This window comes from Mus caroli, unplaced genomic scaffold (assembly GCF_978045245.1).
Source record: "Mus caroli unplaced genomic scaffold, Mus_caroli_1 scaffold_5, whole genome shotgun sequence".
NCBI lineage: Eukaryota > Metazoa > Chordata > Mammalia > Rodentia > Muridae > Mus > Mus caroli.
The window spans coordinates 1565475-1592176 of NW_028227260.1; the positions used below are offsets into that span (position 1 = coordinate 1565475).

Below are 26702 nucleotides of genomic sequence, written 5' to 3' on the forward strand. Positions count from 1 at the left end.
TGAGTACATATACTAATTTTTTCATTTATGCTCAGGTCCTGGACCATACTAAACATTTGCTATACCTCTGAGCTATATCCAAGCCTTTCATTTCTCTTCAAAACATAGCACAGCCTATTTTGGTTAAAGCTGTCCAACTTTTGTTATACTAAGTCTTTTAGTGCTAGGGTGTGAACCCAGGATCTTATGACTATTAGATAAACACTGTACCACCAAGTTGTACTCTCAGTTTACAAGTTTATATTTAGACATGAGTTTCCTTGAGTGACTTTTTGGTTACAATTAAACCTAAACTGATAACACGAGTGGAATATACTTTTGGTCATAGAATGTGTTTTTTATTTCAAGTGCCAGCAGGTAGCTGCTAAGCCAAGGGAAAAGCTCTAAGCAGTCTTTTCTCTGTTCATTCTGTGATTTTCTATCTATTTGTCCCAGGTCAGCTACTACTTTCCCTTGAAAACCTTGTGGAGGTCATTTTTTGCAGCCCTGGTGGCTGCCTTCACACTGCGCTCCATCAACCCCTTTGGAAATAGCCGCCTGGTTCTCTTTTATGTGGAGTATCATACACCCTGGTACATGGCTGAACTCTTCCCTTTCATCCTTCTTGGAGTCTTTGGGGGTTTATGGGGAACCCTCTTCACACGCTGCAACATTGCTTGGTGCAGGAGGCGTAAAACCACCAGGCTGGGGAAGTATCCAGTGTTGGAGGTTATTGTGGTGACAGCCATCACCGCCATCATTGCCTATCCCAATCCCTACACTCGCCAGAGCACCAGTGAGCTCATATCTGAGCTATTCAATGATTGTGGGGCTCTTGAGTCTTCTCAGCTCTGTGACTACATCAATGACCCCAATATGACTCGGCCTGTGGATGACATTCCGGACCGGCCAGCTGGGGTTGGAGTTTACACAGCCATGTGGCAGCTGGCCTTGGCACTGATCTTCAAAATAGTCATTACTATATTTACCTTTGGCATGAAGGTAAGTAAAGCAGAAAGAAGGGGAAGAGAGCATGACTGTTTTGGGGGAGTGGGGGACAGCTAATTAATTATTCTCCCAATAAAATTATGATTTGAAGAAGAGAAACGTTTTTCTTGAATGTTCTCGTGAGTTTCATTTTCTTTTTATTGAATAGAAACAGTTCTCTGGACAGCAAGCATATGAAGTAGACATTTTATTTTCATTTTCTTTTTATATTGGTGTGTGTGTGTGTGTGTGTGTGTGTTTTTAAATACTGGGACTCACAGTGTAACTCTGGCCCAGAAGTTGCTTTATATAGACCAGAGTAGCCTTGAATTCATAGAGATCTCATGCATCCCAAGAACTGCAGTTAAGGGCGCATGGTATCACACCTGGCTATTTTCCACATTCTAGTTAAAGAAGCTGTAGATGACGGCCCAAGCCAATTTGTGGGATATTTATGAGGTACAGGGTTGGACATCAAGTCATTCCATTGTCTTAGACAAATATAGGTTTAGCTGCTAAGTGAGTAATGGCAGTTAGAGAGCCCTTGAGAATTATCTGTATCCTGAGCAAGGATACCAGGCCTTTGGGATATAGAGACCAATGCAAAATGCTGTTCTTGAAGGGTGCATGGCTCTGGAAAGACACAGGCAAAGCCTCCAGCATTCAAAGGATCTGTACCAGGCAACATGAATAGTGCATCAGCATCAGAAGGACACAGAGTAATTGCTCCCCTGTCTGACTTTAAGTAGCTTCATGCCATGGGCTGTTTGCATACATGTTTTTGATGTTTTTGAGAGTTGTGGATAATAGTGCATGCTTCCATTTTTGGAGAGAAGACAAGTTATTTCATTCCGGTTTGAAGTACTGTTTTAACCCAACTCAGGTATACATACCTCCCATGTTATGGAGACATTATTATTGCTTTCTTTTTCTCCTTGAGATGGTGTCTCATTGTTTAGATCAGGCTGTCTCTGAACTTGTTATCCACTAGCCTCTTCCTCTCAAATGCTGGGATAATACATGTTAGTGTCATACCTAGCCACGTTTATCATTGTAAAGTATAGAATTCATTGTCTTTATGTATATCCACGAATGTAGGATAGCAATTGCTTATTTAGATTCAGAATATTTTCATTCCCCCAAAGACACTATATTAATAGTTACTCTTTACCCTCCTCTCCTCTAGCCTTTGCAGCCATTCATGTGTTCTCTGATACTGTGGCTTTACTATTTTGGAAATTTCATATAAAGAGAATGGGATATGTGCCCTTTTGTGTCTAGCATTTTTTACTCAGCATCATGGTTTCAAGGTTCATCCATGCTGTACCATGTTCCAATATGTCGTTCCTTTTATTGGCTAAATAGTATTTTGTTCTATGTATATTCCACATTTTCTTTATCCATTCAACTTTCAATGGACAGCTGGACTGGTTTTGCCTCTTAATTGTTGTGAATAGTACCATTTTTTTCTATTTAAAAACTTATCAGAATACTATTTGTACGGAGTGGACCACAGCTTAATGAATTTTCCTAAAACATGCACATTCAAAATCTTCTTTTTACAGACTCTCAGAAATGGCGAATTTGTAAAGCACAAGATGGGTAGAACTCATTAAGCAGACCTTATCCTTCCGTTCCCATCAAAGGAGTTTGTCTTTGTGTTCCAGGAAGATGCTACGGGTACCCTTTAGTGTTTACTAAGAAAGGCTTATTTTCAAGTTAAGGGGGACTCAATAACTGTGGAGTAAAGGGAATTCAGAAAGAGATAGTTTCTCAAAGATCATCCTGAACTCTAGGAATTGCACAAGAGGCTGCCTCCTTCACTTCAGTGAGGTTAAAGATCTGCTTTCATCCTCACATTGATGGCTACTGGGGTGGTGGGAAGAGCAGCTGCTGGGAGATCGACAAGCTTGTGGACTCTCCTTGAACTCGGGAGTCAAGGAGTTCTGAAGCTTACATATGATCACCAGCTAACCCAAAACATGTTTCATTCATAAATGTAGAAAACTCACCACTACCAACACCTATTAGGCCACACAGTCTGCTTTCTTGCTGCCCTTGAGATCGCTGGAAAATATTCTGATAGCTTCTTGGAAAACGAGTTGAGTCAGGAAGGGGATATTTTTCTCCTCTCCCCCTGATAGGTGTGTCCAGCCATCACCCTTTGGAGAGAGCAGTAAGTCTTTGAAAAGCTTTTGGAGGATCCAGGACAGCTATCCTGACATGCAGTACACTCAGTTTATTTTACCTGGGAGCAAATGAAGGCCCCCCTCATCTGTTCTCATGCTGTGGCTTTGACATTTAATTTTCAAAGCCAGTGTGAATGACACAGCTAGGGGAGTGAGAAAGTGCTGAGAGGCTCAGGTGGCAGATGCTGGCTTGGAATGTTATCTGCAGTGAAGTTTATTCTTTAATGCACAGCAGGCAAAGGGGCTGGCCTTTGAAGGAGAGGAAATGAAAGTGTCAAACTGTGTTCTTTATGAGTTGCAGTGAACTCCACTACCTAAGCGACTGTGTGGGTCAAATCATTTGTCTCACCTTTCCTCAGCTTCCTTGTTTTGAAGAGCTGTGTCTCCTGTGAGGACCTAAGGCAAATAAATGCAAATGTTGTGGGGGTGGGAGACTCTCACTCTTCCTTGGACTGGGTGATCTGGGCCTCCTTTTCTCAGGCTGCCCTTTTTCTGTGTGCTCCTTCGAGATTCCCTCAGGTCTCTTCATCCCCAGTATGGCTGTAGGAGCCATGGCAGGCCGGATGGTGGGAATCGGTGTGGAGCAGCTGGCCTACCATCACCATGACTGGATCATCTTCAGGAACTGGTGCAGGCCTGGAGCGGACTGTGTCACACCAGGGCTTTATGCGATGGTGGGAGCTGCAGCCTGTCTAGGTACAGCCATAGGTGGGGAAGGAGGAGGGCAGGGTGCTGATCTACCTTAGAGGTCAGACAAGAAGAAAGAGAGGAGTTTGGGCATTGGCTTTGCTTGGGATAAGGCTAGGCTATACTCTGGTAATAAGTAAATCCCTACATCTTGGTAGTCCATGCCTTGTTCAACACACACACATGCACACACACACACACACACACACTTTCACATGTTTTAGAAGGCTCTCCTCTGTCCAGCCATTCAAAAGCCCAGGCTGATCTTACAGATGTACCATCTAGAACACTGTTTTTCAAACTGAGGATCACAACCACAATGGTTGCCTTAGACCAGGGGAACACACAGATATTTACATCACAATTTATGACAGTGTCAAAATTACAGTTATGAAGTAGCAATAAAATAATTTTCTGGTTGGGGATCACCAGAACACAAGGAACTGCATTAAAGGGTCACAGCATTAGGAAATTCTAGAACCACTGATCTAGACTATGGCTTTGTAACAAGTGATATTGGAGATACTTTCCCTTATCATAAATACAAGTGCCACTTGTGTATAGTGGGTAGAGGGCACAGAGGCTCCTTAGCTTATGAGCATAGGACTTTCTTGATAATAGATACCTTATATCTTAAGTATTAAGGTTAAGAAATCCTTATTTATTAGAGTATCCTTTTGTTGGAATTGCCTTAGAATGCCTAGGGAAAGTTGGATCCTTGTCCAATCTGACATTCTTTAAAATTTCTACAACTCTTTGGCTTCTGAGCTGCTTGTACTGTCAGAAGTCTGGATAGTCTGGTAGAATTCACTCATCAAAAAGCCAGGCGCAGGATCTGGGTGAATATATAACCCATGTTCCTCATTGGAGTAGAACTCCGTTAGGCAATGTACAAGTCCCTGATGCAAAGCTGGATTTAACAGTCTGAGCCCATTCATTATATGGGACTGCCTCTTTGGAACAAGTATGAGAAGTACTGAAAGTTCTCATTAGAGAGCCTGCTGGGGATGAAATTATGATCTGTTTGTTTGTTTCCACAGATCACACATTCATGGGGACTAGGGCTGGGCTTTTAAATCTCATTGTCCTTTTCTGTTATAGGTGGAGTGACTAGGATGACAGTGTCTCTAGTGGTCATTATGTTTGAACTGACTGGAGGTCTGGAGTATATTGTACCCCTGATGGCAGCTGCTGTCACCAGCAAGTGGGTGGCTGATGCCTTTGGGAAAGAAGGGATTTATGAAGCCCACATCCATCTGAATGGATACCCATTTCTTGATGTGAAGGATGAGTTCACCCACCGTACGCTGGCCACTGATGTGATGCGGCCCCGGAGGGGAGAACCACCATTATCAGTACTAACCCAGGACAGCATGACTGTGGAGGACGTGGAAACTCTCATTAAGGAGACAGACTACAACGGCTTTCCTGTGGTTGTCTCCAGAGACTCGGAGCGTCTCATCGGCTTTGCCCAGAGGCGGGAGCTAATCTTGGCTATAAGTGAGTAAGAACAAGGAGGCTTTCACATTTTCCTCAGAGACAAATGGTAGTTTTGTTTTGTTTTTTGTTTTTTGTTTCCCCTAGAATCAACACATGAGTTCCAGGGAGTTCCTTGAGTTGAGGACTTCCTTGATAGGCCCCCAACATGTCAAGTCTAAGTGGTCAGTCCTCAACCTGTGTACATATAGGCAACAAAATGGATTCAGTAGGTTGTATGTGCTTAGTATGTATATGCATATTTATAATAACTATAGAAGAGAGCTTAGTATGTATATGCATATGTATAATAACTATAGAAGAGAATATGAAATTTAGGTGATATGAGAGGTAACATAGGAAAAGTTGGAATGGGAGAAGGAGGTGTGGAAATGCTATAAATAACTGTACTCATATATTAAATTCTCAAAAACAAAATTTATGACAAAAAATTAAAAACCAGAAGTTTCCAAGCATTGATTTCAGTGTATTTGTCATCTAGGATCAGGTTAAGATACAAATTCTGATTTAACTGGCTCACTGGGTTTTGAGACTCTATATTCTTTCTGAGCTTCCCAGTCATACCATGTTTCTGATCACAACTCACATTGCAAAGAGTTAAGATTTCAACTCAATAGTTACCCTGAGGTAGATTAGATAGTTCTCGTTAGAAATTTGATGCTGTGTACAGGCATCCACTGGGACTCCATTCCTGCCAGGATATATGCTAATGTTGCTGCTGCTGTCACACTATTTTCTTTGGATAGCAGAGAAGGAAATAATGTATAGGTGGGGTGTTCCAATGAAAGGCTGTCCAAGGAAGCCAGTCTATGGATCCATTTTGCCAGGGATAACAGCAGTGGAAGGGAAGCAAGAGGTAGACCTGGGTAAAAGTTGTAGAGAGAGCTCCAGGCAAGGAGAAATAATGTATTTCAGAGGACCAAGTCCTATGGACCTTGGGATGTAGTAGGTACAAGTGCCACTGTAGCCCATCTTCCCATGCATGGCAAACATCAGGCCTGGCAATCATCAGTCCTGCTCCATGATCTGTGAAATACTCCTACATCATATGGGAGACAAGCTTCTGGCACAACTTTTATACCCATAGGACAGTGTTATGTTCCACCCCATCTTCTAGAATGTTCCTGCATGCAACAATGAGACCTTCTTCCTCTTGCATGACTGCTGGTTACCTCACTGCTAACACACCTTCACCAGGCTGCTGTTTATCCTCTGGCCCTTTGTTCTTATTTCCCAGGAACTTCCTTTTCTATTTTTAAAACTCCTTTACCATATTAAATATCTTAAAATATATTTAAGATATCTTCCTCTAAAGCTGTCCAAATGTTAGTGTAGATAAGCACTGCTTTCTAACTTTAATGGTTAGCTCACACTGAAAACAAAGTTTCAGCTTACATTTTAGGTACCATGGCAAATTCTTTTGTGAGCACTCAGAGATGTTTCTCTTTCTATAGGTCCTATCTTGGAATAGGGAGGTGCCTTGAGGGGTAAATATTGCCTTACAAATAATGAGATCATTAAAAAGTTGTTTAAGTAGGGTTGGGTTTGTTTTATAATAATGGAATCAGCAGCCTTTAAAATGCATTCAGTCTCCTAAAATCTTTTACGCAAAGGCTTAGTTTAGAAATTGAAGTAATAAATGTCACAGAATCCATTACCTATTGTGCTGCTCCAGGCACACCTGCTAAGAGACAGCTTACTAATTTTCCTTAAATCTATTACTGTAATCAAGTGGGAAGTGGTAATTGGCATCAACTCATTGGAGAAGAAATTGAAGCTCTGCAAGTGTGCACCCTCTCAGAAGCTATGTTTGGAATATCTGAAGAGGCACCATGCAGTGTAAATAATATTTCTGTGCAGAAGCTGATATTTATGTGACTTACAGAAAAGGCAAGGGGGGGTTTGCTCCAAGGAATCAGACAAGCTGTTTTCCTAAGCTATGGAAATGACAGGGTCACCAGTTTCTGGTAGTGAGATTTAAGACCTATATTTGAGGAATTGTATGCTTTTGCATGAATATTGAGATAGGGCACTAAACGGTGTGCTAAAACTCTTTCATGCCAAGTTCACTTTTAAGGGCTACTGCAAGGAACATTCAAGAAAGTTGTCATGAAGAAAGAATAAGAAATGAGAAAAAGGATTTGCTTACATTTTACGTTTTGTTCTTTTCTTTTAAAACTTAAAAATAACTTTGTTAAGTTAGCAAAGTAATGGATTTCATAATAGTGTTTTTACGCATGTGTGTTAATGAATGAATTAGGCATGTTGTGTCATTTCTATTCCATTTCTGGAAGACCAGAGAACATATTAGAGGGTGATGGCTAGCGCCACCGTGCGGGAATCAGAGCTATTTGTCATTGGGACTCTGTGTGCGACCCTTGTTCACATTCCTAGCAAGGGGAATTTTCCTTCTCATTACTCTTTGTAAATATGAAGATTTTTCTGTACTCAGCAGGGCTCAGGCTCTTCAAGTCCTGGCTTCTGCAATTAAGCAAGTACAGGTTCCAAGAGGACTCAGTGGGAAGCCACAGAGATGATTAAAGGAATGGAAAGTTAAAGATTTATGGAGAAGAGTTAAGGGAACTCTCATTGTTGTTGTTTTTTTCATCTAGTGGATGACTTAATAATGATTCTCCAGCATATGGAAGATGCTTGTTTGCATAAAGAGATCCACGTTCAGGACAGAATGAGAAGATAGGTATCAGATCTGCCAGACAGACTCTGTAAGTGTAGAGGTTTCTGTCTGGAAGCACTCTTAATTATTGGAGTGGGTCATGTGGAATAGTGCTGTTAATTACTTTCTGCTAAGTGTTAAAATATATGATGTGTGTGTGAGAGATTTCTCCATGCTTTGGGAGGTAGTATCTTATAAAATAATCTTTTCCTTCTACGTAGCGTTTAAGTCATGTCATATTGCTACTTAGCATGAGAGTGGTTGCTTCCAATTTTCCATTTTAACCTTTCTTGTTAATTGTGCTTTTTTTAAATGGAAGCATTCTTAACCAACTGGGTAATAGAGCATAGCTTCCCTGGAAACAATTACTCTAAAGTAAAGGCTAGTAACCTTAATACCACTGACATTTGGATCTGGTAGCATCCTTATTCTCTCTCCACTAGAATCTAGTGGCACTCTGCTTTTCTATTTTGTGACTAAATTCCCCTGAGAATGGGACCTAAACTGTTCCCAGTTAAGAATCATTGTTCTGAAGCCACTCACAGGCATATTAGATGTTTGATTACTTCTAACTTAAGAATTTTTTTCTTCATCTATCACATATGTGAAATGCATGTCACCAACACCATATTAATTACCCTCTTTGCCTCTGACATTATTACTACAAGAAAGTGGAATATGAGGTTGAACAGCCTTAGCAGGTGCTCATAAAATATACATCATTTTCAAAGGAGCTGTGTCTACTAAGACTAGTTCTAGTACAATATTATGACGAAACCTTCTACAAACATTGAAAGATACATTTAAGTGCTTGGCCTTTCAAACATTTAAAAATGAAGTTATTTTTATTACTTTTAAAAGTAAAAGTAATAATGCTCCTAAGTTATTGAAAAAAATTGGAAAAAATTAAAAGATACCCTCACTGTTAAACAAAGGCCACCATAGTTAATATTCAGTGAATTTTCTTCCTATCTTTTATGTCTTAAGACTAGATGTTTGGGGGTTCAAGATATTGCTCAGAAGCATAGGTATAGCACCTCCTTTTCCAGAGTTTCAAACCTTAATATAAATCTTTATAATTTAGTTTCAAAGTAACCTAGGAGAACCATTCTGAAAGGATTAGCCACTGTCATCCAGAATAGCAAGAAATAGAACTCAGATTCACATCTGATCCCAGCTACTTTTTACAATCCTTGCCTGGTGGCAAATAGCAATCTTGGGCAATCTTTTATAATGCACCTTCCATGAAATAGGCTCTATTCTACATGACAAACAGCTAGATACACTGACATTAGCTAGATCTTATCCACTAATGCATACACACATGCATATGACAACAATGCTTTGTGTTGAGGCTGAAGAAATGGCTTAGCAACTAAGAGTATTTGCTGCTCTTCCAGAGGATCCAAGTTCCCTTCCCATCACCCAGGTCAGATGGCTCTCAGCATCCTGTAGCTTCGGTTCTGGGATAGCCAATGCTCCTTCTGGCCTTCCTAAGTGCACACACAGACACACACAGGTACACATAAACACACAATCCAAATGAAAACAAATCTTTAACAAAATGTTTTGTGTCTATGGCATTCTTAGACATGGTTTTGGCACAGGAGATACACTGGTAAGCAAGACGTCATTGAGTTCCTAGTTGTTTTTATCAGCGTTTCAAACAGTATCAGGAGATTATGAGGAAACATGCTTATTCTTGTTTATTTCATCAACTGGGCTGGATGGTTTTATGAGAGGCTTGACAAACCCATGTGATCAGTTCTCGATTAATGGTTGTGGTTTGATCCAATCCTGATGTTCAATCTGATTATTGAAGTGAATGGAAATCACGTTATATGGGATGTTAAGAGACTAATTTGGCTTGTGGGAATGAGCAAATAAGTATGTACTGAATATGGCCTCTGTGCCTGAGAGCTTTAAGACAGAAACCTTTTGGATTAGGAGACAAGAGCACAGTGTGTAGCCTGTAGTGTGGATCGTATAGGATCTGCACTTGAAAACATGCTGTACGTCAGTGTTATTGAGTATTTGTAGCTGAATAACATCCCATTTGATGTAGCTAGATTCATCTTGACCTGCATAATGTGCAGGCACTTGCCCAGCAGGCCTGCCTTTCCTCTTTACAACAGAGACCCGCTTTCAGACTCAGCCTGACCCAGATGATGCCAGTATTCCATTAGAGTACTCTATTGCACTAAATGGTCTTAGAGGAAGCAGTAAGAATTTTATTTTTGAAGGAACAATATAGGTGAATAGTAGTCGTCTTTGAGAAGGTTAAGAACTGTACTATAGGAACTGGCATTCATTTTTAAGGCAGGCCCTGATATACATTTTCCCTAACCTTTTCCCATGAACTAAAAGAAAGATTAAAATTCCAACAGCAGGAAAATAGCCTTGGAGAAATATCTTGAGACCGATGGATTTATTTCATGTGTGACTTAAAATAGCTTGGGTTTCTAGCACTACATTAAGCTGTAACTCTAATGAATTCCGGTTACCCTACTTTTCTTCAGCATCGTATGGCGTTGCCTACAGACAGAAATGAAGTAATTGCTACCATAACAGTTTTACTATCTTTCTTTGTGAAATCTATGAAATGGCACATTTTAAAGAGAGGAGAATCAAGAGGTGAAGGGATGCAGCTTTTCTAGGGTTGTTTCTTTGGTCCCGAGGGTCATATTTGGGATTGAGCGGCATTTCTGGGCTATGAGCCTAGGCAAGTCTTATTGGTTTCTCATTCTTTTAGGGTTCATAATACCATTTAGGCCATTTGTAAGCTTGTTTGTAAAAAAAAACCATTGTGCTAAGGTTACTGGGCAGTGAAATGAGGTTTCTTGTTCACACAAAGTTCAGCTCATGGTGAGATGGAATAAAAGTGAGGATGGAGGACCTTTGATCATTTGGGGTGCTTTGGAGTCTAGAGGAAAACAGGGGACATCTATATAGGGTCATGTTGGTGAGGGCCCATCTTGTAAGATGTTGGCAGTGAACTTTCTGGTCACAGCAGGGCCTCTCACAGCATGTGAGAGGGATGCCAGATCCACAGATGTTTGGCTAAAGTACTTGTTATGACTGTGCCTTTTGCCCTCCAAACTCCTTTTTTTGAGATTTTGAGATGCTGTATGTGGGCAAGTAAGGGTAGTGAAATACAAAGTTTTTGTATGTGGCTTTATCATTTTTTCTCACTCTTCTAGAAAATGCCAGGCAGAGGCAAGAGGGCATTGTGAGCAATTCCATCATGTACTTCACAGAGGAGCCTCCTGAGCTGCCTGCCAACAGTCCACATCCACTGAAGCTGAGGCGCATTCTGAACCTGAGCCCCTTCACGGTCACAGATCATACCCCCATGGAGACAGTCGTGGACATTTTCCGGAAACTGGGGCTCCGACAATGCCTGGTGACACGAAGTGGGTGAGTATCCAGACAAGGGAAGAGAGAGTACATAGTGTGGCCAGCTTTAATGTGTCTGCCCTTAAGGAAGTCATGGCCCATTGGTTGGACTAGTCCTGGACAGATGCTACCACTAAACTCAGTTGGATGTATTGAGAAAGAACTGTACAAGAAGCTTGAGAACTTTGAGCAGAGGTAGGGACCAGTAGCCTGGGAAGAGGGAGAAACTTCTAGACTAAACTATAGCCTGGGTTCAGTCTGAAGGTTAAGTCAAAGGGAGTAGTTAAAGGACAACTTCTTTCTTCTGCCATGTGACACTTGGCTTAGGGAGAAGGTGCAGTTAGTTCTGCTATTCCATGACATAAATGTCACTCAAAATCATAGTAGTATGCCAAAAGGAGCAGCTAAAGGAAGTTATGGGGAAAATAGACTTGGGTGTACAATACTCAAAACCTTCATCGATGACACACCATTTTTAAAGGATGGGAACCTAAAACACACAAAAGTGTGTATATTTTACACTGGCTGAATCTTTGAGAAATATCCAGATATGGCAATAAATAGTTTATTTTCCCTCAGAAAAACTCACATTGGCTGTAAGGTGAACCTCTGAAGAGCTGTTGCTCTAAAGTTACTGTAAAGGAGTAAAGGGAGAAAATGGGAATTCATCACAGCAAGCTGGATGAGTGTGGCTCCTAACTCTTACATGAGGACAGCATGTTGGTGGATGACCAGTGTGTGTGTGTGTGTGTGTGTGTGTGTGTGTGTGTGTGTGTGTGTGTTGAGTTTAGCTGAGAACAACTTTTCTTTGCTCACCTACTTTATCATGGATATTATTACCCAAAAGTAAATGCCACATCTCTGTTATTCTCAGATAGTTGCCTCATACAACAGTGTATTTTTTTTTAAATAACACCTTTGTACACAAAGAGTATACTGAGGAATTTGATAGTCTAACGGCATTATCTCTGAAACTTTTGTTTTGTGTTGTCACAGGCCAGGAAATCAAAAACAGGAATATCAAATTGCTATGATAATGCCTGGGTTGCTGGCCATTCTTCAGGTTCAAGGAGATGGCCCAAGTTCCGTATCCTCAAAACATTGGATAGAGAAAGGTGCTAGAAGCCATAGACATCTATCCACTGTACTCCCTATGTCAGAGGCTGGAGATAAGCGATGTTGATATCCAACACAGTTCAGGCCTCTGTAGAATTCAGGCTGAACTGTCTTAACAGCATCTGCTATTCTAGAATCAACACACTACAGTATCTATTAGTCATCAACAAGGGTGTTTTTATTCTGTTGGATCTGGGGACAGTTTTAGATGCCACAACCCAAGGAAGTGGCAGTATAGTTGCATAGTAGATAGGGAATGAAAGTGTTGCTAAAAGTCCTACACTGTACAACAGGTTTCCTGCAACAAACCCACAAATTTGGCTTAAAAGTATCACACTAGTGTCATAGTAGAAGGATCCTGGGTTGACTATAGTTTCTAAGTGAGGAATCTTACTCATTTGGCTTCATAGGACTACAGATTCTATAAGCTTTCAGTGTACACATTGAGCTGCACAACTCCTAATTGGTGGGACAGGTTTCTCCTTCATTCTAACTGAGGCTATAGATCACAACTGCCCATGAAAGTTAGAGGTAGTCTCTACTTTCTCACACTTGAAAATACATTAGATGCCCTCACGTGAGGATAAACCCCCAGGGGAAACCCATTTTCTGTTTTCCACTCCAGACTGGGCTCTGAGGTCTTGGGTAAGTTCTGAGAAAGTGAGTTTTTAACAAGCTCCTGGGGATCGCACTCTGAGAACCACTGAAATGAATATCTGCACTTGGGTTTTCAGCATGGAATAAATACCACAATGATTGCCCAGGCCATCTCAAGTGTATTGCAGTTTCTCCTTTCCTCTAAAATAGTCTGATGTCAGTTATCATTGGAATTTCCAGTTCAGTCAGGAAATTCTGCCCCCAATGCCCACTTACACCTCATGGAGCCCCATGAGGTTTTCCTGTGAAGATCTGGGTGCTGAAATTGGCTCCGAATGTTCTAAGAGAAAACAACTCTCCCTCGTTCTCTGGCTCTACATGTTTTAAACAAATACAGATGCTGATACGTTAGTGCTGGCAAGGGATTCTTGTTTGTGGGGCCTTTCATCTTCTCCTTGGGCTTTCAGCCAGGGCAGGCCTGGCTCAAGTCAGCTCATGGTTTTGGTGCATTCCACTGCCATGTGCCTTCCCTGCTCTAGTGGATGAGAGTCTGAGCCTGTCCATTGACCTGATGGTCTGCTGGCTATCTCTAGGTATGGGGCCCAGAGTATTCATAAAAAAAAAAGTAGGAACCAGAGATGCTTTGTACCTGGAATCTAAGAAGCCTTCAAGTACTAATATCAAATTTGGATAAATTTTCCACCAGACATTCTAGAAAGGGAAAACAAATATAGGTGATTATATCAGATTCCCTTATCCTCGCTAGGTGCTCCATAGGAGTCTGAGCAGCATAGCTGTTTCAGAAGACCCCAGCTGCTTTCGTCTACATTTTAGGTCCTTTGTCTTACATCTGGCCATTTGTAATTCACCGGATTTTCATGGAGTGCTACCCAAAGATGCTGGGAGTTCAAACACTCCATTTAAATCAAATAGGACATTTACTGCCACTAATGAAGCCTGCTGGGTTTTGTTTTGCCTCCTTCTGGGTTGATGTTTTGTTGTTGTAGATCAGGGAATGATTTATGCTCAAACTCAAGGCAGATCTAGAACTTACATTTCCTCAGTGCTGCTGGAAGCAATCTAACATGCAGACTTTATAGTTACAGAACTTTATGAAGAGGTTTTCAGAACTATAAATACTTTACTTGAGTTGTTTTTGCAGTTGTTGTTGATGATGATGGTAAATGGACTGGTCTCACTAAACTGCTCAGGCTTGCCCTGAGTTTCTGGGCTGAAGTGATCCAAATGTCCCAGCCTCCCATGAACTTAGACTATAGCCTGTGTTACCAATCATGAGTATATTAGACTCTATCTCTAGGTTAAAGATAATAAAACATGTCCCAGACTATGTATAGATACTTGAAAGAGCTGTGTGTGTGTGTGTGTGTGTGTGTGTGTGTGTGTGTACTTCCATCACTTTGCAAATTACAGTGACCTTATTATTTTGCAAGGAGATACTGGAAGAGTCAGTGTTCTTACTGAGTATGTATTTTGGTTGAGAACTGGAGAAGACTCAAAAAAGGTTTTCAAATAGAAGCCTGTGGTACATCACTTATTATGTGCTCGAGGCTCTGGATTCCATGCCTAACACTAACACCAAAAATATAAAGTGTTAAAAATAAAAGCCTGCTGGGCCACGTGGCTCCAGCCTGAAATCCCATGTACTCACGAGGCTTAAGCAGGGCAATGGCAAGGTTAAGGCTGCCTCATCTGCAGAGTGAGTTCAAGATTAGCATGGTTAACTTAGTGAGACCCTATCACAAAAGAAAAAAGAATAAGCATTAGAGGGTTGGGGACATGACTCTGGTAGAGTACTTACCTTGCATGTGTGAGGCATATAGTCTTAACCACCATACACAGGAATATGGATAGAATCTAATTTAAGTGGCATCACCCAAGGCAGGGGATCCAGATGCAGTCATCATGATCTGTGTTTTCAAGTAAAAAATACATTATAGAAGATGAGTGATCTGGTTAAGTTGAAGCACTGTTTACATATTGAGAATGGTCAGTTGTGGGGCACTTGGCACCATCGAGAACACCTATGGATCCTCTGTTCCTGTGAACTGATCTGCTTAGATTTAGTTCTTTTTTTTTAATATATTTTATTACGTATTTTCCTCAATTATATTTCCAATGCTATCCCAAAAGTCCCCCATACCCTCCCCCCTCTCCCCCATTTCCGTACCCACCCATTCCCATTTTTTTTGTTTGTTTGTTTGTTTTTTGTTTTGTTTTTTTTTTTTTGGCCCTGGCGTTCCCCTGTACTGGGGCATATAAAGTTTGTCTATCCAATGGGCTTCTCTTTCCAGTGATGGCCGACTAGGCCACCTTTTGATACATATGCAGCTAGAGTCAAGAGCTCCGGGGTACTGGTTAGTTCATAATGTTGTTCCACCTATAGGGTTGCAGGTCCCTTTAGCTCCTTGGGTACTTTCTCTAGCTCCTCCATTGGGAGCCCTGTGATCCATCCAATAGCTGACTGTGAGCATCCACTTCTGTGTTTGCTAGGCCCCGGCATAGTCTCACAAGGGACAGCTATATCTGGGTCCTTTCAGCAAAATCTTGCTAGTGTATGCAATGGTGTCAGCGTTTGGAAGCTGATTATGGGATGGATCCCTGGGTATGGCAGTCTCTAGATGGTCCATCCTTTCATCACAGCTCCAATCTTTGTCTCTATAATTCCTTCCATGGGTAATTTGTTCCCAATTCTAAGAAGGGGTACAGTGTCCCCACTTTGGTCTTCATTCTTCTTGAGTTTCATGCGTTTAGCAAATTGTATCTTATATCTTGGGTATCCTAAGTTTTGGGCTAATATCCACTTATTAGTGAGTACATATTGTGTGAGTTCCTTTGTGATTGTGTTACCTCATTCAGGATGATGCCCTCCAGGTCCATCCATTTGCCTAGGAATTTCATAAATTCATTCTTTTTAATAGCTGAGTAGTACTCCATTGTGTAAATGTACCATAATTTCTGTATCCATTCCTATGTTGAGGGGCATCTGGGTTCTTTCCAGCTTCTGGCTATTATAAATAAGGCTGCTATGAACACAGTGGAGCATGTGTCCTTCTTACCGGTTGGGACATCTTCTGGATATATGCCCAGGAGAGGTATTGCTGGATCCTCCGGTAGTTCTATGTCCAATTTTCTAAGGAACCGCCAGACTGATTTCCAGATTGGTTGTACAAGCTTGCAATCCCACCAACAATGGAGGAGTGTTCCTCTTTCTCCACATCTTCGCCAGCATCTGCTGTCACCTGAATTTTTGATCTTAGCCATTACTGGTGTTAGGTGGAATCTCAGGGTTGTTTTGATTTGCATTTCCCTAATGATTAAGGATGTTGAACATTTTTTCAGGTGCTTCTCAGCCATTCGGTATTCCTCAGGTGAGAAATCTTTGTTCAGTTCTGAGCCCCATTTTTTAATGGGATTATTTGATTTTCTGGAGTCCACCTTCTTGAGTTCTTTATATATATTGGATATTAGTCCCCTATCTGATTTAGGATAGGTAAAGATCCTTTCCCAATCTGTTGGTGGTCTTTTTGTCTTATTGATGGTGTCTTTTGCCTTGCAGAAGCTTTGCAGTTTCATGCGGTCCCATTTGTCAATTCTTTTTTTTTTTTTTTTTTTATGATTAAGCATTTTAATACAAAGTATTTTAGAGGTCGACATTTAAATAACAATTTTTTTTCATTACACAATGAGCAGAAAACAGTGTGTGCATTACCAAATCACAGAACTTCCAAAGTACCAGCTTTTATGTTGAAGAATAAATTTCTCACATTCATGATCCAAGCAAAAGACAAAAGAAGAGCAAATATACTAGTAGACATATTTTTCCTTTACATAGAGAATTTTTTTTCACTGTTAAATTTGAAATGTTTATTTATATTTAATTATAGATATTAAACACAAAAGTGGAATTATAAGCCTGTATTTTGAGGCTTATATGCTAAAATGCTTAATCTCTTGCTGTTGGCCATGTATTGGGAGGTGGGCCGTTATTGGAAGAAGTAGCCACCAACCATGAACCTTTGAAAGTTGTGTCTGTCTCTTGTGACTTACTCAGTTTCTATTCATTCTGCATGTAGATTAAACAGCCTTTATCCCCACTCTCTTCCTTGTCTGGACTCTTCTGTTACCTCAAGTTCACAATGAATGGAGGAAAGAACTGTGGACTGAAACTATTGAAATGTGAGCCAACACAATTTCTTCTTTACCTTAAGTTGCTTGTGTGAGGTGTTTTGACACAGCAACAAGAAGAATATCCAATATAAGCAGTGATAATTTTGTGACACCCATAACTATGAACAGATTGTAAATACTTTTGATTTCAGGCTATTAATTGGAGTGATTTGTTATCAGTGGTACCTTATTCAATGGCATTTGAAGATAGAATCTCGAGGTTCTAGATCTGTGGTTCTTTTTTTTTTTTGATTTTTAATATTTTTATTACATATTTTCCTCAATTACATTTCCAATGCTATCCCAAAAGTCCCCCATAGCGCCCCCCACTTCCCTACCCACCCATTCCCATTCTTTTGGCCCTGGCATTCCCCTGTATTGGGGCATATAAAGTTTGCAAGTCCAATGGGCCTCTCTTTCCATTGATGGCCGACTAGGCCATCTTTCGATACATATGCAGCTAGAGACAAGAGCTCCGGGGTTCTGGTTAGTACATCATGTTGTTCCAACAATAGGGTTGCAGATCCCTTTAGCTCCTTGGGTACTTTCTCTAGCTTCTCCATTGGGAGCCCTGTGATACATCCAATAGCTGACTGTGAACATCCACTCCTGTGTTTGCTAGGCCCCGGCATCGTCTCACAAGAGACAGCTATCTTTGGGTCCTTTCAGCAAAATCTTGCTAGTGTATGCAATGGTGTCAGCGTTTAGAAGCTGATTATGGGATGGATCCCTGGATACGGCAGTCTCTAAATGGTCCATCCTTTCATCACAGCTACGAACTTTGTCTCTGTAACTCCTTCCCTGGGTGTTTTGTTCCCAATTCTAAGAAGGTGCACAGTGTCCACACTTTGCTCTTCATTCTTCTTGAGTTTCATGCGTTTATCAAATTGTATCTTATATCTTGGGTATCCTAAGTTTTGGGCTAATATCCACTTATCAATGAATACATATTGTGTGAGTTCTTTTGTGATTGTGTTACTTCACTCAAGATGATGCCCTCCAGGTCCATCCATTTGCCTAGGAATTTCATAAATTCATTCTTTTTAATAGCTGAGTAGTACTCCATTGTGTAAATGTACCATAATTTCTGTATCCATTCCTATGTTGAGGGGCATCTGGGTTCTTTCCAGCTTCTGGCTATTATAAATAAGGCTGCTATGAACACAGTGGAGCATGTGTCCTTCTTACCGGTTGGGACATCTTCTGGATATATGCCCAGGAGAGGTATTGCTGGATCCTCCGGTAGTTCTATGTCCAATTTTCTAAGGAACCGCCAGACTGATTTCCAGATTGGTTGTACAAGCTTGCAATCCCACCAACAATGGAGGAGTGTTCCTCTTTCTCCACATCTTCGCCAGCATCTGCTGTCACCTGAATTTTTGATCTTAGCCATTACTGGTGTTAGGTGGAATCTCAGGGTTGTTTTGATTTGCATTTCCCTAATGATTAAGGATGTTGAACATTTTTTCAGGTGCTTCTCAGCCATTCGGTATTCCTCAGGTGAGAAATCTTTGTTCAGTTCTGAGCCCCATTTTTTAATGGGATTATTTGATTTTCTGGAGTCCACCTTCTTGAGTTCTTTATATATATTGGATATTAGTCCCCTATCTGATTTAGGATAGGTAAAGATCCTTTCCCAATCTGTTGGTGGTCTTTTTGTCTTATTGATGGTGTCTTTTGCCTTGCAGAAGCTTTGCAGTTTCATGCGGTCCCATTTGTCAATTCTTTTTTTTTTTTTTTTTTTTATGATTAAGCATTTTAATACAAAGTATTTTAGAGGTCGACATTTAAATAACAATTTTTTTTCATTACACAATGAGCAGAAAACAGTGTGTGCATTACCAAATCACAGAACTTCCAAAGTACCAGCTTTTATGTTGAAGAATAAATTTCTCACATTCATGATCCAAGCAAAAGACAAAAGAAGAGCAAATATACTAGTAGACATATTTTTCCTTTACATAGAGAATTTTTTTTCACTGTTAAATTTGAAATGTTTATTTATATTTAATTATAGATATTAAACACAAAAGTGGAATTATAAGCCTGTATTTTGAGGCTTATATGCTAAAATGCTTAATCTCTTGCTGTTGGCCATGTATTGGGAGGTGGGCCGTTATTGGAAGAAGTAGCCACCAACCATGAACCTTTGAAAGTTGTGTCTGTCTCTTGTGACTTACTCAGTTTCTATTCATTCTGCATGTAGATTAAACAGCCTTTATCCCCACTCTCTTCCTTGTCTGGACTCTTCTGTTACCTCAAGTTCACAATGAATGGAGGAAAGAACTGTGGACTGAAACTATTGAAATGTGAGCCAACACAATTTCTTCTTTACCTTAAGTTGCTTGTGTGAGGTGTTTTGACACAGCAACAAGAAGAATATCCAATATAAGCAGTGATAATTTTGTGACACCCATAACTATGAACAGATTGTAAATACTTTTGATTTCAGGCTATTAATTGGAGTGATTTGTTATCAGTGGTACCTTATTCAATGGCATTTGAAGATAGAATCTCGAGGTTCTAGATCTGTGGTTCTTTTTTTTTTGATTTTTAATATTTTTATTACATATTTTCCTCAATTACATTTCCAATGCTATCCCAAAAGTCCCCCATAGCGCCCCCCACTTCCCTACCCACCCATTCCCATTCTTTTGGCCCTGGCATTCCCCTATATTGGGGCATATAAAGTTTGCAAGTCCAATGGGCCTCTCTTTCCATTGATGGCCGACTAGGCCATCTTTCGATACATATGCAGCTAGAGACAAGAGCTCCGGGGTTCTGGTTAGTACATCATGTTGTTCCAACAATAGGGTTGCAGATCCCTTTAGCTCCTTGGGTACTTTCTCTAGCTTCTCCATTGGGAGCCCTGTGATACATCCAATAGCTGACTGTGAACATCCACTCCTGTGTTTGCTAGGCCCCGGCATCGTCTCACAAGAGACAGCTATCTTTGGGTCCTTTCAGCAAAATCTTGCTAGTGTATGCAATGGTGTCAGCGTTTAGAAGCTGATTATGGGATGGATCCCTGGATACGGCAGTCTCTAAATGGTCCATCCTTTCATCACAGCTACGAACTTTGTCTCTGTAACTCCTTCCCTGGGTGTTTTGTTCCCAATTCTAAGAAGGTGCACAGTGTCCACACTTTGCTCTTCATTCTTCTTGAGTTTCATGCGTTTATCAAATTGTATCTTATATCTTGGGTATCCTAAGTTTTGGGCTAATATCCACTTATCAATGAATACATATTGTGTGAGTTCTTTTGTGATTGTGTTACTTCACTCAAGATGATGCCCTCCAGGTCCATCCATTTGCCTAGGAATTTCATAAATTCATTCTTTTTAATAGCTGAGTAGTACTCCATTGTGTAAATGTACCATAATTTCTGTATCCATTCCTATGTTGAGGGGCATCTGGGTTCTTTCCAGCTTCTGGCTATTATAAATAAGGCTGCTATGAACACAGTGGAGCATGTGTCCTTCTTACCGGTTGGGACATCTTCTGGATATATGCCCAGGAGAGGTATTGCTGGATCCTCCGGTAGTTCTATGTCCAATTTTCTAAGGAACCGCCAGACTGATTTCCAGATTGGTTGTACAAGCTTGCAATCCCACCAACAATGGAGGAGTGTTCCTCTTTCTCCACATCTTCGCCAGCATCTGCTGTCACCTGAATTTTTGATCTTAGCCATTACTGGTGTTAGGTGGAATCTCAGGGTTGTTTTGATTTGCATTTCCCTAATGATTAAGGATGTTGAACATTTTTTCAGGTGCTTCTCAGCCATTCGGTATTCCTCAGGTGAGAAATCTTTGTTCAGTTCTGAGCCCCATTTTTTAATGGGATTATTTGATTTTCTGGAGTCCACCTTCTTGAGTTCTTTATATATATTGGATATTAGTCCCCTATCTGATTTAGGATAGGTAAAGATCCTTTCCCAATCTGTTGGTGGTCTTTTTGTCTTATTGATGGTGTCTTTTGCCTTGCAGAAGCTTTGCAGTTTCATGCGGTCCCATTTGTCAATTCTTTTTTTTTTTTTTTTTTTTTATGATTAAGCATTTTAATACAAAGTATTTTAGAGGTCGACATTTAAATAACAATTTTTTTTCATTACACAATGAGCAGAAAACAGTGTGTGCATTACCAAATCACAGAACTTCCAAAGTACCAGCTTTTATGTTGAAGAATAAATTTCTCACATTCATGATCCAAGCAAAAGACAAAAGAAGAGCAAATATACTAGTAGACATATTTTTCCTTTACATAGAGAATTTTTTTCACTGTTAAATTTGAAATGTTTATTTATATTTAATTATAGATATTAAACACAAAAGTGGAATTATAAGCCTGTATTTTGAGGCTTATATGCTAAAATGCTTAATCTCTTGCTGTTGGCCATGTATTGGGAGGTGGGCCGTTATTGGAAGAAGTAGCCACCAACCATGAACCTTTGAAAGTTGTGTCTGTCTCTTGTGACTTACTCAGTTTCTATTCATTCTGCATGTAGATTAAACAGCCTTTATCCCCACTCTCTTCCTTGTCTGGACTCTTCTGTTACCTCAAGTTCACAATGAATGGAGGAAAGAACTGTGGACTGAAACTATTGAAATGTGAGCCAACACAATTTCTTCTTTACCTTAAGTTGCTTGTGTGAGGTGTTTTGACACAGCAACAAGAAGAATATCCAATATAAGCAGTGATAATTTTGTGACACCCATAACTATGAACAGATTGTAAATACTTTTGATTTCAGGCTATTAATTGGAGTGATTTGTTATCAGTGGTACCTTATTCAATGGCATTTGAAGATAGAATCTCGAGGTTCTAGATCTGTGGTTCTTTTTTTTTTTTGATTTTTAATATTTTTATTACATATTTTCCTCAATTACATTTCCAATGCTATCCCAAAAGTCCCCCATAGCGCCCCCCACTTCCCTACCCACCCATTCCCATTCTTTTGGCCCTGGCATTCCCCTATATTGGGGCATATAAAGTTTGCAAGTCCAATGGGCCTCTCTTTCCATTGATGGCCGACTAGGCCATCTTTCGATACATATGCAGCTAGAGACAAGAGCTCCGGGGTTCTGGTTAGTACATCATGTTGTTCCAACAATAGGGTTGCAGATCCCTTTAGCTCCTTGGGTACTTTCTCTAGCTTCTCCATTGGGAGCCCTGTGATACATCCAATAGCTGACTGTGAACATCCACTCCTGTGTTTGCTAGGCCCCGGCATCGTCTCACAAGAGACAGCTATCTTTGGGTCCTTTCAGCAAAATCTTGCTAGTGTATGCAATGGTGTCAGCGTTTAGAAGCTGATTATGGGATGGATCCCTGGATACGGCAGTCTCTAAATGGTCCATCCTTTCATCACAGCTACGAACTTTGTCTCTGTAACTCCTTCCCTGGGTGTTTTGTTCCCAATTCTAAGAAGGTGCACAGTGTCCACACTTTGCTCTTCATTCTTCTTGAGTTTCATGTGTTTATCAAATTGTATCTTATATCTTGGGTATCCTAAGTTTTGGGCTAATATCCACTTATCAATGAATACATATTGTGTGAGTTCTTTTGTGATTGTGTTACTTCACTCAAGATGATGCCCTCCAGGTCCATCCATTTGCCTAGGAATTTCATAAATTCATTCTTTTTAATAGCTGAGTAGTACTCCATTGTGTAAATGTACCATAATTTCTGTATCCATTCCTCTGTTGAGGGACATCTGGGTTCTTTCCAGCTTCTGGCTATTATAAATAGGGCTGCTATGAACATAGTGGAGCATGTGTCCTTTTTACCGGTTGGGACATCTTCTGGATATATGCCCAGGAGAGGTATTGCTGGATCCTCCGGTAGTACTATGTCCAATTTTCTGAGGAACCGCCAGACTGATTTCCAGAGTGGTTGTACAAGCTTGCAATCCCACCAACAATGGAGGAGTGTTCCTCTTTCTCCACATCCTCGCCAGCATCTGCTGTCACCTGAATTTTTGATCTTAGCCATTCTGACTGGTGTGAGGTGGAATCTCAGGGTTGTTTTGATTTGCATTTCCCTGATGATTAAGGATGTTGAACATTTTTTCAGGTGTTTCTCTGCCATTCGGTATTCCTCAGTTGAGAATTCTTTGTTCAGTTCTGAGCCCCATTTTTTAATGGGGTTATTTGACTTTCTGGAGTCCACCTTCTTGATTTCTTTATATATATTGGATATTAGTTCCTTATCTGATTTAGGATAGGTGAAGATCCTTTCCCAATCTGTTGGTGGTTTTTTTTGTCTTATTGATGGTGTCTTTAGCCTTGCAGAAGCTTTGTAGTTTCATGAGCTCCCACTTGTCAATTCTCGATCTTACAGCACAAGCCATTACTGTTCTATTCAGGAATTTTTCCCCTGTGCCCATATCTTCAAGGCTTTTCCCCACTTTCTCCTCTATAAGTTTCAGTGTCTCTGGTTTTATGTGAAGTTCCTTGATCCACTTAGACTTGACCTTAGTACAAGGAGATAGGAATGGATCGATTCGCATTCTTCTACATGTTAACAACCAGTTGTGCCAGCACCATTTGTTGAAAATGCTGTCTTTCTTCCACTGGATGTTTTTAGCTCCCTTGTCGAAGATCAAGTGACCATAGGTGTGTGGGTTCATTTCTGGGTCTTCAATTCTATTCCATTGGTCTATTTGTCTGTCACTATACCAGTACCATGCAGTTTTTATCACAATTGCTCTGTAGTAGAGCTTTAGGTCCGGCATGGTGATTCCACCAGAGGTTCTTTTATCCTTGAGAAGAGTTTTTGCTATCCTAGGTTTTTTGTTATTCCAGATGAATTTGCAGATTGCACTTTCTAATTCGTTGAAGAATTGAGTTGGAATTTTGATGGGGATTGCATTGAATCTGTAGATTGCTTTTGGAAAGATAGCCATTTTTACAATGTTGATCCTGCCAATCCATGAGCATGGGAGATCTTTCCATCTTCTGAGATCTTCTATAATTTCTTTCTTCAGAGACTTGAAGTTTTTATTATACAGATCTTTCACTTCCTTAGTTAGAGTCACGCCAAAATATTTTATATTATTTGTGACTATTGAGAAGGGTGTTGTTTCCCTAATTTCTTTCTCAGCCTGTTTATTCTTTGTGTAGAGAAAGGCCATTGATTTGTTTGAGTTAATTTTATATCCAGCTACTTCACCGAAGCTGTTTATCAGGCTTAGGAGTTCTCTGGTGGAATTTTTAGGGTCACTTATATATACCATCATATCATCCGCAAAAAGTGATATTTTGACTTCATCTTTTCCAATTTGTATCCCTTTGATCTCCTTTTGTTGTCGAATTGCTCTGGCTAGGACTTCAAGTACAATGTTGAATAGGTATGGAGAAAGTTGACAGCCTTGTCTAGTCCCTGATTTTAGAGGGATTGCTTCAAGCTTCTCACCATTTACTTTGATGTTGGCTACTGGTTTGCTGTAGATTGCTTTTATCATGTTTAGGTATGGGCCTTGAATTCCTGATCTTTCCAAGACTTTTATCAGGAATGGGTGTTGGATCTTGTCAAATGCTTTTTCCGCATCTAATGAGATGACCATGTAGTTTTTGTCTTTGAGTTTGTTTATATACTGGATTACGTTGATGGATTTCCGTATATTGAACCATCCCTGCATCCCTGGGATGAAACCTACTTGGTCAGGATGGATGATTGTTTTGATGTGTTCTTGGATTCGGTTAGCAAGAACTTTATTGAGGATTTTTGCATCAATATTCATAAGGGATATTGGTCTGAAGTTTTCTATCTTTGTTGGGTCTTTTTGTGGTTTAGGTATCAGAGTAATTGTGGCTTCATAGAATGAGTTGGGTAGAGTACCTTCTGTTTCTATTTTGTGGAATAGTTTGTGAAGAAATGGGATTAGATCTTCTTTGAAGGTCTGATAGAACTCTGCAGTAAACCCATCTGGTCCTGGGCTTTTTGTAGTTGGGAGACTATTAATGACTGCTTCTATTTCTTTGGGGGATATAGGGCTGTTTAGATCATTAACCTGATCTTGATTCAACTTTGGTACCTGGTATCTGTCTAGGAACTTCTCCATTTCATCCAGGTTCTCCAGTTTTGTTGAGTATAGCCTTTGGTAGAAGGATCTGATGGTGTTTTGGATGTCTTCAGGGTCTGTTGTTATGTCTCCTTTTTCATTTCTGATTTTGTTAATTAGGATGCTTTCCCTGTGCCCTCTAGTGAGTCTGGCTAAGGGTTTATCTATCTTGTTGATTTTCTCAAAGAACCAGCTCCTTGATTGGTTGATTCTTTGAATAGTTTTTCTTGTTTCCACTTGGTTGATTTCACCCCTGAGTTTGATTATTTCCTGCCGTCTACTCCTCTTGGGTGAATTTGCTTCCTTTTGTTCTAGTGCTTTTAGGTGTGTTGTCAAGCTGCTAATGTGTGCTCTCTCTAGTTTCCATTTGGAGTCACTCAGAGCTATGAGTTTTCCTCTTAGAAATGCTTTCATTGTGTCCCATAAGTTTGGGTATGTTGTGGCTTCATTTTCATTGAACTCTAAAAAGTCCTTAATTTCTTTCTTTATTCCTTCCTTGACCAAGGTATCATTGAGAAGAGTGTTGTTCAGTTTCCACGTGAAGGTTGGCTTTCTATTATTTATTTTGTTATTGAAGATCAGCCTTAGTCCATGGTGATCTGATAGGATGCATGGGACAATTTCAATATTTTTGTATCTGTTGAGGCCTGCTTTGTGACCAATTATGTGGTCAATTTTGGAGAAGGTACCATGAGGTGCTGAGAAGAAGGTATATCCTTTTGTTTTAGGATAGAATGTTCTCCATTTGTCAATTCTTGATCTTACCGTGCAAGCCATTGCTGTTCTGTTCAGGAATTTTTCCCCTGTGCCCATATCTTCAAGGCTTTTCCCCACTTTCTCCTCTATAAGTTTCAGTGTCTCTGGTTTTATGTGAAGTTCCTTGATCCACTTAGATTTGACCTTAGTACAAGGAGATAGGAATGGATCGATTCGCATTCTTCTACATGATAACAACCAGTTGTGCCAGCACCCTTTGTTGAAAATGCTGTCTTTCTTCCACTGGATGGTTTTAGCTCCCTTGTCGAAGATCCAGTGACCATAGGTGTGTGGGTTCATTTCTGGGTCTTCAATTCTATTCCATTGGTCTATTTGTCTGTCACTATACCAGTACCATGCAGTTTTTATCACAATTGCTCTGTAGTACAGCTTTAGGTCAGGCATGGTGATTCCACCAGAGGTTCTTTTATCCTTGAGAAGAGTTTTTGCTATCCTAGGTTTTTTGGTATTCCAGATTTATTTGCAGATTGCACTTTCAAATTCGTTGAAGAATTGAGTTGAAATTTTGATGGGGATTGCATTGAATCTGTAGATTGCTTTTGGCAAGATAGCC

General features: G+C 40.3%; 1 protein-coding gene across 3 annotated transcripts in view; it reads left to right on the forward strand.

Annotated features, from left to right (window-relative positions):
* Clcn4 (Cl-/H+ antiporter 4) overlaps positions 1-26702 on the forward strand; it is a 77409-nt gene that overhangs the window by 44422 nt on the left and 6285 nt on the right. For all 3 annotated transcript variants that reach the window (XM_085837894.1, XM_085837893.1, XM_085837895.1), the window contains exons 9-12: positions 436-981; positions 3665-3851; positions 4944-5342; positions 11214-11430. In XM_085837894.1, coding sequence (XP_085694020.1) covers positions 436-981; positions 3665-3851; positions 4944-5342; positions 11214-11430 — 1349 coding nt within the window. The remainder of the gene's footprint in view (positions 1-435; positions 982-3664; positions 3852-4943; positions 5343-11213; positions 11431-26702) is intronic.